Source organism: Schistocerca cancellata, chromosome 1 (assembly GCF_023864275.1).
Source record: "Schistocerca cancellata isolate TAMUIC-IGC-003103 chromosome 1, iqSchCanc2.1, whole genome shotgun sequence".
Lineage (NCBI taxonomy): Eukaryota > Metazoa > Arthropoda > Insecta > Orthoptera > Acrididae > Schistocerca > Schistocerca cancellata.
The window spans coordinates 231,619,780-231,638,860 of record NC_064626.1 but is presented as its reverse complement, the minus strand read 5'-3'; the positions used below and the strand labels follow the sequence as shown (position 1 = coordinate 231,638,860).

Here is a 19,081-nt window from a genome sequence, read left to right as displayed (position 1 = left end):
TCTTCTCCTCCTCCTCCTATTTGTGACTTAATTGCTTTGTTTCTAGACATGAAAGGGGGAGAAATTCCTTGCCTCAGAGAATCAAAATAGATATCAGACCTCACTTTTCTGGCTGATAATTCTGCATCTGAATACACTGAATGTGTCATTACACGGGGAAAATTTTTGTTGATACTACACACACAAGGCAAACACAGGGTGTTCAGAGATAGGCTCCATTTATTTGAGAGGCAAATGGGGAACTGGGATCTGATGTTTTCACATACCTCAATTCTCTAAATTTATCTGCTGACCTCCCCTTTGTAAACAGTCAACTTATAATTAATCAGCTAATAGTTTTGAATCATGGTTACAATAACTGACGTATTCTGACAAGAAACTGCATTGTTTCAGTACTCCTTTTTCTGTTATACCTGATGACCTGCCACCCACGATGTAATTCGAACTGACTCACAAAATTCAATGTTGTTAAAGGACAGGTACTACAATAGTCAGAATTTGTATCAATGGTATCAAAATGCAACAGCAGAAACATTCATTCGGTTTCAAAGGAATGCACCTGGAATTACGTGCATGGTCAGGTCAACATACTGTTGTGAGCAGCTATTCTCTGTAATGAAGAGGATAAAAAACAGGAAAAGATCATTGCTTCAGGAACCTACAATGAAGGGTATGCTGTGCATTGCTGTAGCAAACAAGATATCACCCCACATAAGGTCATCGGTCTCACAAAAAAAATCTGTAAGTACATAATCTTTTGTTAGTTGGGCAAAGGTTACTTGATAATTTGTTCTGTTCGTCACTTCCAAACAGGCTGCTCATCCCTTACCAGCTAATACATTTTTATGGCCCTCAAATTGTAATTCTGATTAATTTCATGTACATTACACTACAATTAGACTAATTTAACAAAAGCCATGCTCATGATGGGATTTGAATTACAGCTTGTTTTTCATGATTTCACGCTCCATGCAGCCCCTTCACTTGTACCCTCGTTCACTGCAGATGTGTTCATATAACCACAGCCCACAGCCGAGAGGCAGTGCTCTGAGGGCAAGTGAGTGCTCCCCAGCTCACAAGTGAATGCATAAGCTGGAATAGTCTATAATACATGACATACAATGTGGATCCTTCGCTTCCCAGTGTTCACCTACTTCTTAAACCACTTGCAATGTTACATCCTGGTGAAAAATTATATCCAGCACTATGTTTAAGTTCTTATACGTTGTTATGGTATTGAGGTATATCACCAAGCTATTTACAATAGAGTATGGCCTCGCAGTGGGTAGGATATCTCATCTAAATTAAAATTGACCTACTTCGTAATTTACAAATGGATGAAAGTTCACCAAATATGCTTTCAATATTCCCCATAAAGAACACTGGCTTAGTGCAGAGAGAGGATTCTCCATATGTTTTGGTACAAACTAGTAACTGGAGGGAGTGTCTCCAAGTCATTCGCTTTTGCTTTTCTCCCATGGCATTGCCAAGGAGGGACAATTCCCAGGGTCATAATGATTTGCACTGAAAAGTGTTATGTCTGGGATAATGGCTGGAGGCATGTAGTCTCCGGATTATAACTTCAGTCTTTTCATGAAACAATGTATCGGTCATAATACCACCAATTCCAAACAAAGGCTCTCCCTGCAAATTTAATGATGAAGATATGAACCAAAAATAATTATTATACTCCTCAAACAACTACTGCACGATTCCTTGCCTGTGACACAACAGTTATCCTGCTGGAAGATGCCATCACAATCAGGGGAGATATCAAGCATCAAGGGATTAAACAGGTCCACACAGCTATCATGGTGCCTTTGAATATGACCATAGTTCCCATCAAAGCCCAAGTGAATGTACTCCATAGAATATTACTGCCCCCAAAAGCCTGCATCTGTGGCATGGTGCATGTTTTGTGGAGCTGTTTTTCACAATGATAGCGTATCCACATGACCGTCAATCTGTTCTAACAAAGAAGAGTGATTCATCCAACCAGACAGCGCATTTCCACAGATCCGTAGTCTAATATTGATGATCCTGTGCCCACTGCAATCGTAAATGATGTTGAGGCAACACAGAAAGACATGTGGGTCATCTGTACAGGAGTCTCACATTCAAAAATGTGCACTCCACAAAACTTATGCCTGCACCAGCACTGTACTCTATTGTCAGATCTGCTACAGACAGCTGTGGCAATCGGCCAGACAGTGCTGGAAAGCCTCACATGACACATCTTGTCACTTACTGTGGTTTCACTATGCTTAAACCAATTCCCATAGATGCCCACAGTAGTAACTTGTGGATGCTCAACCAGCTTACAACATTTACAAGACACTTATTCCCCATCAAAGTCACTTATGTCAGTGGAATTACTCATTTGCAGCCCATAAAAATGATTCCCAATTCATCTCTGTTTCACTTATATACTTACCTTACCACATAAAGTACCTGCAAAGCCACCAGGCAGTGTTCTGTCTCATGGTGGGCATTTGTCATGTTCTGACACATCAGTTTGTGTGTGCTGAACTACTAACACTATAAAATACAAGAATTTGATGGCAGATGGGTAAAACTTGCATGGAATATATTCAAAATGTCCATCACGTCTTACTGAACTGGTTAATGACAAAATACTTTTAACAATGTGACTCGTGGGGCCAAACCTACAAGGGATTATTATAGATTGCATATCCTTTTGAAATCTAAGACTTTTTGAAACTGTGACATATTGTCAGAGTTATCTGCTATAACACAACATGAAAACATGTCAAGGAAATTCTTGGGATATTCAGTGGTGAAAAAAAATTCACTTTTTGCAAGTAAGTTCAAGTTCACAGGATGGATAAGTGTACGTATATCGTTAACACTGTTGTTTAAGCATGGACTGTAACTATTAATTCTCCACTTACATAACAAATGCTACCAATACCTGTGAAAAAAGAAAGTTTGTATAATATGGCATAATTATATCAACATGCTATCTTCTACAATTGCCCATGTTGCTGTCAAAATAGTGTTCAAACCAATTTTCTGGAATTCATGCACTACCAAAAACTGATTTGAATTTTGTAATCTGTTCTTCATAAATCTAGTGTGTGTGTGTGTGTGTGTGTGTGTGTGTGTGTGTGTGTGAGAGAGTACGCGCGCGCGCACGCGCGTGCGCACGCGCGTGCGCATAATATACTATAGATATTGAGAAGAAGAAGAAGAAGAAGAAGAAGAAGAAGAAGGTAATTACAAACCAATATTGGACTGTTTATAATAGTATGAAAAATAACAAAACCTGTTCTCCAGTTGGGAGATCCACTATGAACACTTCAGACCACAGCAGGATTCCAGTAGTATCTCTCTCGGAACCACCACGCCATGAGAAACCATCCAGGGGCATTTCATCTGTCCCCATCCAGTCAGCTCTTCCCTGTTAGCAGAAAGTCATATACATTAATTTGTGTGTTTGCTAATATTCTAATTTTGTAGACACTGCTAAACTTTGATGAAAACGTGAGACTAAGTACCACAACTACCAGAAGGAAAAATTTCATTAATTTGAGAGAGGAGTTAAGTACAAAAGAACAGAGCAAATTGGAAACACACAATGTGTTTACTGACGCCCCTACAGACATCATCTACTTTCGGGTGTGAGAAACAAAACAGACAATAGACTTTTAAGTTTCCCGAAGTTCTTATTTAGAATATGTGCACATAGTGAACACTCAGCCATCCTGGATTTAACAATACTCCAATAATTATTTTTTGTAGTCGGTCATCAATCTGTTCATCAAAATGTCAGTTGTCATAAGGTGAGAGGAGAGGCAAATCTGTGCCTACTGCTTGTCCTGCAAATAAGATAAATTTTTGTCCAAGTGTTATTTCATATTAGGAGTGCTGGGTTTATGCAGCAGAGAGAGTGAAACCACACCAAAATTTGGCAAGATGAGTGTGTGAAAGTATTGAAAAATACTCAATCAGTATGGTATTATCAGATCCACAACTGTTAAACTGGTGTTTGAATTCAAGGAAGGAAGAGTAAGTTAATATCTTGTTGCAAAGATCATTGATTGCATTGCACACGCTCAAGTTTTCAACTTAGTTCTCGCTCAGCTATGTCTCTTAGTATAGCATGCTACTATTTTGGGTCAAATATGGAATTACTGGCAAAATAGAATTAGATGCTGCTTTAGGCAAAACTATGTATACACTTCCAACATAATCTGAATTACAGCTCTCAATATCCACACTAAACCATGTGAAAGTCTGGCAAATAAAACAAACTGTGGCAATGTTCTTTAAAAAATCTCTGCTAATTAAAAGTTCATCAAATACAGCTTATATTTACTCAATGCTAAAATTGCAGCTAACTAATGTAACAAAATAAATGTGAAAGAAATGTTTTAGGCTACACTATTTGAGATAGGAATACTGCAATGCATTCAAGAATGAGAATAAATTACCTTTGAATCGAAAGTCTAGATCTTTGACACTACCCTTTTCAACATTTCAGTGCTCTTACTTTCAAATACTGAGTGATCAGTATGTTACAAAAAGACGTAATTTAAAATTATTGCAAGCAGTATATCACAAGTTCCATGGGAATGCTCAGAAGGAGATGTAACTTCAAGAGTAAAACATTTTATCAGTTCTTTGTATTTTAGCGAATCACAGCTTTACATGTGTATATTTAAGTGACAATTAAGTGGAAAGTGTGCCACAGTGAGGTCGTCAGTTGGGTTATAACCTTTATTTTGGTCAGATGGCAAATTGTTTACACAATAAGGGAAAAGTAACTCCACACTCACTATAGCACCATAACATATTTGCGAAATATGTAGGCTCAACAATTCTTGCAATGAATATTATCCAATATTTCCAAAGAAACATCTCTTTTCATATACATACACAAAAACTGAACTGTGCAAATAAATCTTTCAAGACAACGTAGCAGTACAACATATGAATGTTTATTAACATGATATGACAGTAATTCAACACTTTTGCTTCCCTTGAATGTGAGACAGATTTGAAGTTCAGGAGAGAAAGAAGCAGGGAGCAGCACAGAGCACAATTACAAATAGTGTGAATAACATCAATTCATTTTCTAATTGTTCTACAGTTATCATTGCAAATACAAATACCAACCTGTGCCTTCAGGTAACGCAGGAAAAAATCAAGCAGAAAAGATTTTCCTTTGCGGAAGGCTCCAGCCACAGAAACAACAACTACAGTCTTGTCTTTCACATGATCTTGCAGTAGTATTTCCTGAAGTGCTGCTTCATCCAGTTCAAAAGTATGATCATCCTTAGCTACAACTATCTGCACGGGTCTTGCTCCCATCTTTTCTTTTCTTCCCCTGATGTTACTATCTCCGGCAGCAGCTGAAACAAAACTAGAACATTACAAAAATCTAGACATGCTTACAGATATACTTAAACTTTTGTTACTGGAGATGCATTCTCAGAACAGGTTGAAAAAGGCCAATAACCTACAGTAAAAATTATTTTGTTTCTTTCATTTTGATGGAAGACATATGCCAGCTTGAAGAACACCAGAATGCACAAATCAGATGGCTCAAAGTGACGTCATGTGTACAGTTGCAGTCTTTTTCAGGTCAAAATAATGACTCAACTAATTTCGGAGCAGAATACCGAAGAAAAATACAGGTATCATGTGTGTTGCACACGTGCTTGTAGGAGAAAATATTCCTATTTTACGACAAAATTTGGAAATAGTCACAAGTCTAAATAAATAAACTTACGAGCAAAATCATGCGTGCAGCGGTGTGTCCCAAGGACGACGGCAAACCTGTTCCAAGTGACAGCGGTGTTATGGAGGGGATAGGCGCGCTTGGGTCGTCCGCGCTTGCCGAAAGGATTCGGACATGCTGTAGCGGTGCGCGCTACCCACTATGTTCACTCCGGTAACTACAAAAGCATGAAATTTTTACTTACAGTAAGATCGCCAGGGACTTGGAATGTCCTAGCATTTTCGAAGACGGTAACAATCGCGAGCTGCCTCGAACTATACCTACCTTAATTTTCGTCACTTTATGTTAATTCGTGCCGCTAACCTCTTATGTCCATAAACTTTTTTTTTTGTACAATTCGTGTGACACATGAATTTTGCACTATGAAGACTGGAGCAATGCACGAGGGGTGGAATTATGAAACTGCGTAACTGTTCGCATATATGTTTGTAACAGTGTCATCCTTTTAATGAATGGAGAAAAGGAGAAATATGGACGTAGAAAATAAATTATTTGAATTTTTGCAGCGGTCGATTTAGTCACCGGTTCTAAGCCAAAGGGCTCCACGCTATTCTCGAGGTCACTAGAGACAGTGCACAAGCTTAGTGTGAAAGAAATCCAGTCTAAATACGCTATCATTTGTCTGAAAACCATACCGCTATTCGACTGAAACTTTATATCACGGAAACCTCCAAAAACCTGATTCAGATCGAGATTGTGGATTCCAATCCCGCTTCTCTGGAGCGAACGTTCAGTTTCTTAAACACTGCGCCAAGAGGCACGGTTCCTTTATTTAACGTCTTCCACTCGTCTCACGTTGCAAGTAACAACATAGAAATAAAACTTCGACTACTAAAATTTCTGAAGTTATTTTTTTACGTGAAATATCAAAACCTTTCGAAATTAAAAGAAGTGCATGACAGGGTATGGACTGCCTGCATCATTATGCAATTGCTTTTTGGAGAAAAAGAACAGCAGATGAGAGCAGGAAATAAAGTGAAAACTTGGGAGAACAAGTGACAACCTTGAAAATGATTGCTTAGCTTTTGATGATGATTTATCAATTTTAGAAGATAATCTACAAGATGCAGCAAAGCAGATAAACATCGCCGAAGATGCAACAGGATAAACTGGATTACAAAATTTGTTTGAAAAATTCGTACAAATAACCAACGTAAAAGGTGCACCAAATATATGAAACCAAAATATGGAAAAATAAATTAAGTTCCAGAATCTAAATACCTGATAGAAACAATCAAACCAGATGCCCTGAACAAAGTAGCTAACATAAACAGGGCCAGAAAAATGGAAGCAGCAATCCACTTAAAAAGGGACATGTACGAAAAAAATCCTCATCCATTTATACAAAACTGAGGCATTAAAATGTGGTCTCGACATGAGCACAGTCAAAAAGTTAAATAATTTGAAGAATTCGAAAAATTTTGGGTCCGAAGTATGAAAAATAGGATCTGGAAATTGAGAAGTAACAAGGAGCTCTACGAAAAACCTGAGAACATAACAAATGCTATAAGAAAGCGAAGGATTAAATTTAATGGCAACTTGAAACGAATGATAACAAGAGGCTAACAAAAAAAATCAACTTTGACAAAAACCCAGACATCATGGTTTATAGAACTTAAGAAATATCGACAGCAGTTGGAAACAAGAAAAAGACATAGGAAAAGAATTCAGGAAAAAGGTAAAAAGGTCGAAGGTTTCCAGAACAGGGACGAGTTATGAACAGAAGGAAATAGAGCGGGAAAAAAAATACAGAAGCTGTTATAAATCAGCTATTTCACTGGTTCTGAATTGTCCGAACACTAACAGTAGTAGTAATAATACATCGCAACAGGAAAACAATATGCAACAGTAGAGGGGAGAGTGTCTTTTTGCATTTCTCTATCGTTGACCCCGGAACAAACTTGTGTTAATTACGCTGTGACGAATAATGTTTTTTGTTTAGCTTCGTATTTATGAAAACTAGCTGAAGAAATAAACTTTGCTTTAAAAGTACACCGAAAAAGTTCCTTCTCGACACCACAACCAATTGCATGGAGGATTTTCGTTATCACTTTCGTTATAGCACAGTGTAAAAGAAAACATTGTTGTTAACACAGTATTCATTTTTCTCTATACTATATACAGAATTCCGACAAATAGACGGAGTAATATTATACATTCAATTTTTCTATCCTATTAAGAATACAGCGAAATTACGTTTGGAGCAAGAATCTGAACACCTAGTTACGGAAAGACTTGCAGCCCATCACGAGACTTTTGACAAAGAAAAAAAATTACTTCAAACGTTCAACCATGCGTTTACGACCTGTATTTGTACATCCATTATATATATGCATACATGTCCGAAGGGACACTGCATAGTAATTTGGAACAACACAGGCACTGCAATATCGTAAGGAAAAAAAATGTTTAGGTCACCTTTGAACAGGCGTTGAGTTAATCGCTGCTTACTGTTAAGTTTCCGGCCCGTGTGGATATATACAAGTTTAGTATCCTCTTACGATTTTGTTGTTAGGTTTTAAATTTCCTCGGCCGAATTTTTTGAGCATTTTCTTACATCGACCGACAAGAGTGTTTTTGAGGTTGTCAAAGAGTGGGGAAACCACCGGCAACAGATCTTTTTCAAACTTTAAACACGTAAGAAAAATCGATATGCCTAAGAACACCCCTTCATCATGGTCACATGACAGTCATCTTCAATTAGCTTGCCCACAGCGTTTCTACAACGTCCGCTTCAAGACGACTTTCACAAAATCCATCCATGATGGAAGCAATACCATGACAAAATCAAACTATTCGGCCATTGTTAGACGGTTGAAGACAAACTTCCTATGTTGCCCAGGTACAAGGTTACTATCACGATGTTGTCTGTCTGGAGGAACGGGATCATGAACGTCGTAAACTTTTGCCTTTCAAATCAGTTTCAGTTACCCACGGCCGACAACAGCAATGACTTGGCACAAGGGAGACGTGGCAGTAGCGTAGGCCTCTGGCAGTTGTCTATGGCGTCAGCACAATGCGCTTGGTTCGGCTAGCAACCAGAGATGTTAAAGCGATCTAGTGAATTAAACATTGCCAAGAAAGGCAGTGTACAGAATAGGCATTGACAACACTTGAATTTTTGCTACCGTGCATAAATAAAAATGCTATAACAAAAACCCACAGACAAGGTTTACATGAATCATTTGACTGACTTTACGTCAGATGTAAATAAAGATCGTAAGTATTGTGATGTGATTTCTGAAGTTAACTCCGCGTGACTGACTTTTAAGTATTACTTTAGGGCTGTGTTGACGATTTCATTTTAATATACAAAATGGAATTCTGATTGACTCCACGACGTGCGCACGATTTGGACATCGCTCTTAGTATCTGAGGAAGATCAATTGGAGTGCATCCTAAAGTTATAATATCTACGTTAAGTGATGGCAAGGTATTGCACGATTACATTTGAAGGGAGACTGCACGCTCTCGATATGATGTAATAAGTCTAAAAGACCATATATTGTTGAAATCTACTACATCGATCACTCACTGAAGACCCTGCGAATAGCTATTCGCAGATATTTATGTTCACACGAACACATGAATCTCGTTGCGGAGATGTCAGATGCCAGAGAGATTAATGGGAAGAGTCGTAAGTGAGCTTCATTTACACCCAATAAGGGTCTAGAATACACATCTTACGAAACTCTGCTAAGTCTAATCAACGGAAGGTACTGAAAATATTCTGAGAATACGTGAGGCTTGTTTCCTCAGTGCGATGGAGTCCCAGAATGGATTGAGCAGGAGATATCACTAGAGCGGCTGTACATCACGGAGAGGATTATTTTAGTTCGAAGAATGGGCAGTCCAAGACGAGCATAACATTACTTTCTCCTACAAACATCTCGTCTGATTATAAAAATAGCAAAATTAGATAAATTCAAGGTTATACGGAAGCTTCTCGAATGGAGAGGGTGATACTAGCACACGTTGTATCTTCCATCCACCATACAATATACAATATACAGCGGCTTGAGGGCATATAATGCTTGTGTTTGGAATGATTCTATACAAAGCCGACACTTTTCTACATCGTCCCAGTTTGAACTGCTTATCGCAGCAATCTAGAGTCCATGGGACAGTTATGGCTGATTATGCCCGGGGCTGCACTTCGAGCCTCAACCGTATATCCCCATATCCCCAGCCAGCTACTGACGAATATATCCAACAGTTGGTCACTTAGTATTGTTTTTATGCTCCTGGAAAGAACAGGCATGTACAGGGTGATCAAAAAGTCAGTATAAATTTGAAAACATAATAAACCACGGAATAATGTAGATAGAGGGTGACGCAAGTGCTTGAAATGACATGGGGTTTTATTAAAAAAAGTATTGCTAGACGCGTGAAAGATCTCTTACGCGCGTCGTTTGGTGATGATCGTGTGCTCAGCCGCCACTTTCGTCATACTTGGCCTCCCAGGTCCCCAGACCTCAGTCCGTGCGATTATTGGCTTTGGGGTTACCTGAAGTCGCAAGTATATCGTGATCGACCGACATTCTAGGGATGCTGAAAGACAACATCCGACGCCAATGCCTCACCATAACTCCGGACATGCTTTACAGTGCTGTTCACAACATTATTCCTCGACTACAACTATTGCTGAGGAATGATGGTGGACATATTGAGCATTTCCTGTAAAGAACATCATCTTTGCTTTGTCTTACTTTGTTATGCTAATTATTGCTATTCTGATCAGATGAAGCGCCATCTGTCGGACATTTTGTGAACTTTTGTATTTTTTTGGTTCTCATAAAACCCCATATCATTCTAAGCATGTGTGTCAATTTGTACCTCTCTATCTACATTAGTCCGTGATTTATTCAGTTTTCAAATTTATACTGACTTTTTGATCACCCGGTATGTTTATACGATCGGCGATGACTAATTCAGAATGGAGTTTTTTAATAGTGTTGACCTATTCACACAGACTGCAGACTGGAGTCCCAGAAATCGTTCAGAATATCACTAATGTTATCATTAGCTTGCGTTCTGGCAACTTTTTAACCCACACATTTCGACACCTTACGAGAGCGTGACACACAAAATGACTAATGTAACTTCGGTATCTCATAAGATCACAAAATTAGATGTCTTCCTTCCTCTGTGTTCTGAACAGAAAGCTGCCAGTTCTGCTAAGAGTAAACATCTGATACCCCGGTTGTTACTTTTCTCGATGGGTAACTGCCGCTGAATCTCAGTGTTATGGTGGCTGAACGTTTTGTCACTGTGTACCAGCATTTGCAAGTAATTAATGCTGTTCCGTAAACCCCTCTGATGTGCAGGAACTTAAAAAAATAGTACAGCGATCTGGACTGGGTACAATATTACTGAGACACTTGCAGAGAGCATTAATTTATATCCAGTTTAATACTTTTCAAACATTCTCACTATTTCCAATTTCTTTCTTCATATTTCAAAACTAAATTTAAAAAAATCGTTGATTTCCAACTTCGGCACATAACATTTTGAGAGCTAAAAGAACGGTGCTCTAGAATTTTAATTACGGTAGAAATTTCAGCATATCACGGAAACATTTTGTATTGGCTGAACAATGTCGTATTTCTGTATTGGAATGATAGCTTTCACCGCCTCTACGATCATTCTGTGGTCTAGCGGTTAAAGCTGATGATTACTGACGCTTGTAACGAAATAGCCCGTGTATTATATACTACAATACTGTTTTGTACGTTCAAATAAGGACAAACAGACTCAGTAAGTGAACTGCTCCACGTACTACTAATTCTTGATATTTATGCTCATAATTTTATAATGTTCTCCTTAAACGCTCTTGTGATGGTAAGTGACAGAGCGGTTTGTGAAATGTGGGAATTAGAACCATGTTTGCGACCACCTACATATCTTGGCTCACTATGGGACTTGACATCTGTGGTCATCAGTCCCCTAGAACTTAGAACTACTTAAGCCTAACTAATCTAAGGACATCACACAACACCCAGTCATCACGAGGCAGAGAAAATCCCTGACCCCGCCGGGAATCGAACCCGGGAACCCGGGCGTGCGAAGCGAGAACGCTACCGCACGACCACCTACATATCTTGACGGTATCATCTTGGAAAGGGGTTTAATTGTGGCTAATACTTTATTTACTTCGACAATGAATGTGTCGTGTACGAAAGAACCGCAAAAAATGGCTCTGAGCACTATGGGACTCAACATCTTAGGTCATAAGTCCCCTAGAACTTATGAACTACTTAAACCTAACTAACCTAAGGACATCACACACACCCATGCTCGAGGCAGGATTCGCACCTGCGACCGTAGCAGTCCCGCGGTTCCGGACTGCAGTGCCAGAACCGCTAGACCACCGCGGCCGGCGAAAGAACCGCTAAGTCAGATTAACGAGGAATATAAATTGATGCATAATCTGGTAACACAATTAGGTTCAAAATTTACGTATTTATAAAAATATTACCGTCCGATAGTTAACCTTTCAGTGAAGTTCAGAGAGGACGCAACATTAACGCACGAAGATTACTGAACCTGATGGCCTTCTCTTAACCCATATGCCCAGAACGTGTTCTAACACAGTGTTTTATCATTTTCACATAAAGTCATTTATTAGCGACCACAGATAACATCTGTAACAGTAATTTGTAGTTGTGAGTTCTGAAAGAAGGATTCTTTCAGTGGATCTTCAATGAGTATGGGACACACAAAATCTTACACTACTGTGGAACAGGAATAATCAAAACAAAACAAATTACAGTGCTTCAAACTAAACCGCTTTTTGTATGCTGTACATTTTTTCCATTTTTTTGTGCACCCAAACGCGTTTCGCCCTAGTTACATGGCATCTTTAGTGGGCGTCAGATCAGCGACTAATTCATTATATCTAAGCCAAACAGCTTCGTCTCTGGTGATAAACTGGATGAAAGTTTGCACGTTTCCGTTCTGTCACTGTTTTCTATGTATAAAAAGAAAACGTGCAAACTTTCAACCAGTTTACCGTTTGGCTTAGAAATAAATAATTACACGCTGAAGACGCTTTGATACTAAGGAGAAAGGCGCGTCTGGCTGCTCAAGAAAAATAAAAAACAATGTGAAGCACGCAAAAAGCGTTTCCTTTTGAACGACTGTAATTTATATACAGCTGTAGCGAAAATGGCAAGAAATGAAACATTTTACGCTAATCAATGTTTATTATTAGGCATTAGATAATCAGTCATTATTTGTAAGTTACGAACCGTTACGTGATTATATTAGGCTGATAAGGAACATAAAACATATCATTACGCATAAACTCTGCAAAGCATTTGTCATGCAAGTTTACATTTGTGGAACATTTTTGACATTAATTTTAAAAAAGCGCAAATCATATTTTGACCTGACCAGTAAGAATATATTTACCTTGACGAGTCGCAGCAGGCTCGTTATTGACCCTGTGACCATATATGGGTTAATTTGTTTGGATTAATTTCACAAAAGTCACTGTGTAAAAGTTCTGCAAATCTGTTACTTCGAACCTGGAGTTACTAACTACGCATTTTCGACTTGTTTAAGATCTTCAAAAACGAAGCTAAGCAATATCATGCCCCCTAGCTTTCTTGGGCATAAGGGAATCTGTAGGGCTGAACTCCCGTCAGGCGGGACGGCACATGCATATTCCACCAAGATTCTGAGCGGAGGTCATGCGCTGAAATTCCAATAGCAGTTCCTAGTGACAACCGCTGATTTTTCTGGGATGGTGAAGTCTAGAACGAGACCCATCCATCCCCATGCGGTCAAGTGACATGCTGCTCAGATCAATAAGCAGTGACACAGACACTCAAATCGCCAGAGTGGTGTCATATCAAATGACTTGCACACCAGTCTGTAAGGTAGAAGAGATTTATTTATTGTCTCGGTGAGCTGATAGAGCCTTTGTTTGAAATAGCAAATTTTAACTGCGGTTTAGAAGCTCGAGCCAACTTATTTAAAACTTTCCTCGCAGAGAAGAGAACTGCTATTCTCTTTAGGATGTGGACATGGGATTGCGTCTAGCACACCCTCATTTTCGACTTAAACGGAATATAGCAGCAATAAAACTAGGTTCGGTGCCTATATCAGTGCTATTCATATAACGAGAGGCAACATATTCCGAGTCTGGTTTAGCGAGACCGTATGTGCCATGCTCTTAACGAGTGCGGCGTCCAAAACTAAAGGTTGACTCCTTTGAGCAGTGTCTGGGACAGAGTGGTAGAAATTGCAGGTACACAAAAGAACATGTTCAGGTGGTACGACACACACTAGCCTTCCTCCTGTTTACGTACGGTAGCAACTCTTTCTTCAGCGACAGATAAAGGATGTTGGTCTGAGTGGATAACGTACATCTTGTGAATGCAGTTATTGTTCTTGGACATACTTCAATTATCTAAAAATTGGAAAAACATGTCGTCAGCATTCTACACGCAACGGCAGCGTTTCTTGGAAGCACTAACACACCGGTACTGACTAATATACCACAAAAAGTGTTCGTAGTAGTTTGAACGCTTTGCTGCATAGCATGTATGGGAATATCTTAACATGTATAGAAGGAAGTTTAATTTTTTTTAAGCTGTAGTCTTACAGTACGAAGCATTGGCCTTCGCATGACACGTTAAGACAGCAGAAATAACACACCTTATGCGATTATGCTTTTGTACATCTACACAATTTTTCTAAGCATCTTGGGATGAAAAATGGCCTTAAGGTCCACCATAACAACAGCTGTGGCTTCGCCGTGGGGAAAGTTAAAGGGGCTGTTGTTGTTGTTGTTGTTGTTGTCTTCAGTCCTGAGACTGGTTTGATGCAGCTCTCCACGCTACAGTTAAAAGGGCATATTAGTCGTATTGTGATGCTACTGCCACTAAATTAATATTGTGTTAAGTTTAATTTTCTACGCCGAAGTCTAAAGAATTATCGCAGAAATGTATAACTGTTAGGAAGTTTACACAAATACAGCATACTGACAAATATTTTCTCATTCTTTTGCCTCTATCTCACTATTAGAACGTCCATTTCCAAATAATATATGTATTTGCGAACTCCGTGGAGTCCGTCTGACAAGACTAAAAGAGAGTATACAGTATTCTGATAAATATTTCTGAGGATGTGAACTGTTTTGAAGTAACAGTGAAGGTATGAATAGGATAAATTAACACAAAACAGAGAAAAGTGTAATTCAGATACAGTGGGACCCCATCCTATATGTATGACAGCTGTGCTTGTGTGAGTTGTTCTATCGTCGAAGCACTTAAACGTTTGAGCGAAAAGCAACTGCGTACCGGAAATTCTACTAGCATGGGACGAGTCGACGACCAAATTACGTACAGACACTTGATATTTTTCAACTATATTCTTGCGGTAGAAATGTCTAATCCATGACAGACAGGACATAAACGGTGCAAAGGGATGTTTGAAGGAGGACATTATTTCAACTAGAACGGCATATCTGCTGACAAGGGAACCTCCCCATCGCACCCCCCTCAGATTTAGTTATAAGTTGGCACAGTGGATAGGCCTTGAAAAACTGAACACAGATCAATCGATAAAACAGGAAGAAGTTGTGTGGAACTATGAAAAAAAATAGCAAAATATACAAACTGAGTAGTCCATGTGCAACATAGGCAACATCAAGGATAGTCTGAGCTCAGGAGCGCCGTGGTCCCGTGGTTAGAGTGAGCAGCTGCGGGAGGAGAGGTCCTTGGTTCAAGTCTTTCCTCGAGTGAAAAGTTTACATTTTTTATTTTCGCAAAGTTATGATCTGTCCCTTCGTTCATTGACCTCTCTGTTCGCTGTAATAAGTTTAGTGTATGTGTTTTGCGACCGCACCGCAAAACCGTGCGATTAGTAGACGAAAGGACGTGCCTCTCCAATGGGAACCGAAAACATTTGATCGCAAGGTCATAGGTCAACCGATTCCTCCACAGGAAAACACGTCTGATATATTCTATACGACACTGGTGACGGCATGTGCGTCACATGACAGGAATATGTTGTCGACCCACCTAACTTGTACACTTAGCGAATGGGTAAAAAGATTCTTCTACCTTGCTCGATTTAGGTTTTCTTGTGGATGTGATAATCACTCCCAAAAAAGTGATGAAAACATAAGAGTTTGTCACATAAACTGAAAATAAAAAATTAAACTTTTCACTCGAGGGAAGACTTGAACCTAGGACCTCCCGTTCCCTAGCTGCTCTCGCTGACCACGGGACCACGGCGCTCCTTGACTGCCATTCTCCTTGATGTGGCCTATCTTCGCATGGACTACTCAGTTTGTATATTTTACTAATTTTTTCATAGTTCCACACAACTTCTCCCTGTTTTCTCGATTGATCTGTGTTCGGTTTTTCAAGGCCTATCCACCGTGCCCACTTATAACTAAATCTGAGGGGGGTGCGATGGGGAGGTTCCCTTGTGAGAATATTGTTTATTTGTACCAATAGTGGTCGATTTCCACTATACAGACATTTTCAAGTGAACTTAACTCTCCAAGACCATAACCGCAAGTCGCGCAACATCTATATACAAGGAAGTTACCACCATACGCAAACAACCATGGTATTTAAACAAGGTATGGAATCAGCGAACGTCACGCAAGCTTTAATACTACAAAATCAAACATTACTTGTACTCTCTTGTGCTAGTAAACAAACACGTTGTCAGTAGTGCAATAACAAGGCAGTCATTTTAACGGATGTGGTATCAAACCTGCAGAAATCCAAAGAATTATTCTTGATAAACAAATCTGTAAGACAAACTTTGACGCGAATTAGTAAATTAAAAGTGCCCTAGACTACTGAGTTTTATATTGTAGATAATTTTAAATGCTTTGAAAAATGATCATCATCATTTAGGGAAACAGGAAACTATGTATGTTGAAGCCCTGATGGGGACGCGAATCACTATACAGAAACATCTGAAACCTGTCCTGGTGCTATGGAATTTAGTCCTGAGAACGGTGCCGAGGAATGAGCAAATCAGAGTTAAAAACAGAAAACACAAAGGTAATTCCGTTTCACTACCGAGGCGTGACGGTTCACTCATTTTCCTGGTAAAAACTAGTAAGGCAACTACTTAATGTAATAACGGGTATACTATTCTGATATAGCTATCATCTTTCTAACAGTGCTCAAAGTGCTGCATTTGAATAATTGACAGCATTGTCCAAACTTCATCGGTTCTTCTTTTACGGTTTCAGCGTTAGTCGAGACAGCCCTACTCAATACGTTTACATGCGACACATCTTCCGAAAGACGAAAACCTAATTTCGCAAACAGTTTTTCGCTGTCGTGTTTACATAATGAAGTCTGAAGTGGATTTGTTTGCCCAGCTAAATATGGTGTCTGGAAAACAGCTGTTGCAGTTTATGATTTAGTCAGCACAATCACTATTTCTCTTCAGTTAGACGAGGTGTAAACAACTTCAGTCTAATATTTTTTCTTATCCTTCACTATACAAAATGCCACTCCGTTCATATTAGCCTAAAATTTTTCCAAACAAGACGAAACCTGACAGCCAAAGCAACACCAAAGACAAAAAGAAGTAAATCTTACGACAATAATTATGCGTCAGCATCCACATTTACGGTCGTATATGAATAGCAACATTACAAACCCTGTTCTTTCAGGTTTCGCATGTACGTGTGCACAACACAGTGCTGCTACTGGCGCCTCTAAAATTTCTAGTGTGAATTAGAAGAGCTTAATGTTACTTTAAATTGAAGATAAACTTCCAAGTAACAAAATATTACCGCAGCAGACAAATCACCACTGCTATATACAATTGTAGCAAGGAAGGCCACGGGGAAACACCCGCCTTTCTGCTCGGACGCTCAGTGGCAGTTAAGCACGCAAAGCGGTGGGCAAATAGGTTACATTCGTAAAACAAGAAGATGGGGGAGGGAAGGGGGGGCGGGGCAGGGAAAGTATAGGTCACCAGTAAACATATTACGGCAAATATTTGTCTTGCAGAACAATAGCCAAAGCTTCATGTGAACGAACGCTTACGAAGACATGTGCGAACTGCGATGAATAACCAGGTGGATGATGCAGTCTTGTAGCCGGACTACTCAACGCTGATGATAGCAGTAGGCGCTTGGCAAAGAAGTGATAGCTTCATTTTATGTTAACGGTGAAGAGTATGCATTTTCCTGCGAAATATTCTGTCCCGCACCTCGCACTGGACCAATGTTTTTCGTTTTCATGAAGCATCAATCGCCGCGAGTACAAAGACCAGCAGTACCGACGGCACAAAGGCAAGACGCGTGGCGGCGGTCGCGCTGGTCGCACACCTGATACAATATCTCGGTGCAATGTCCACAGAACAACGCGCGCGCGCGCTGCGAAGCGTGTATGCGGGTCAACACATCCTGAACACGCGCGCTGCGAGCTTCGCGGAGATGTGCTCACCTGCGCACTAACAAATGACAGCGGCATCTGTGATGCCACGTGAAGTCCACAAAAACAGGAACACACACACACACACACACACACACACACACACACACACACACAGAGAGAGAGAGAGAGAGAGAGAGAGAGAGAGAGAGAGAGAGAGATGTAGTGGTGGGATTAAAGGGGGGGGGGGGAGGCGACTGTTACTTCCAACACAACAACATTACGAGGTGAATAGGACAAGTCGAAACAAGGTAGATACTTAAAAGGGACCATCCAGGATTCGTCTGAAGCCATTGCAGGAACCATGAGTAAACCTAGAACAGAATGGCATGACAGGGATTCTCCCGAAGATGAATTCAGTATTTTAACACAATATTATCCATACGCAGCTGTCACTATATAGCCGAGGTCAGTGACACCTGCCACTGCAACGTTTACACGCAATACAGAACTCATTTTTGTTTTAATTGTAAGAGGGCGACGGAAGTTAAAACACCATGAAACGTGATAACATCTTTTAATAAGATAATGTATCTAATGATATTACACACTGGACCAGATTTACAGACGTTCATTTCCTGTGACATTTCTCAAAACACTCCATGCACATAAATGGCTTCCTAGGGCAACCTGATAAAATGTGAACAGACCGTGCTCTTAGTTTGTTTCACCGGCGGGTGGCAGACTGTCTACATTCTTTGAGTTTTCTTCACTTTATTTTCTTTGTTGAATGACTGTGTGTTGATACGCCATTTTTTCCCACACAATCAGGAGGAATGAGAAGCAATGATACAGCAATTTTCTCTCTCAAAGGTCTGATGTCATTTGCGTTCTCGTCTGCTTTTTGTTATCTTACGTGCGTTTAGAATATCTGCCAACAACGTATGTTTTC

General features: G+C 39.7%; 1 protein-coding gene across 5 annotated transcripts in view; it reads right to left on the bottom strand.

The window, feature by feature from the left end:
* The window catches only part of LOC126169737 (atlastin), a 157,061-nt gene that overhangs the window by 46,898 nt on the left and 91,082 nt on the right, over window positions 1-19,081 (bottom strand). For 3 of the 5 annotated variants that reach the window (XM_049920669.1, XM_049920667.1, XM_049920668.1), the window contains 2 exons: window positions 5,140-5,375; window positions 3,287-3,421 (listed from right to left, as the gene is read on the bottom strand). In XM_049920669.1, coding sequence (XP_049776626.1) covers window positions 3,287-3,421; window positions 5,140-5,375 — 371 coding nt within the window. Of the gene's footprint in view, window positions 1-3,286; window positions 3,422-5,139; window positions 5,376-5,486; window positions 5,634-5,755; window positions 5,883-19,081 lie in introns of those variants that run through there. The other 2 variants (XM_049920671.1, XM_049920670.1) reach the window with 2 other exon arrangements.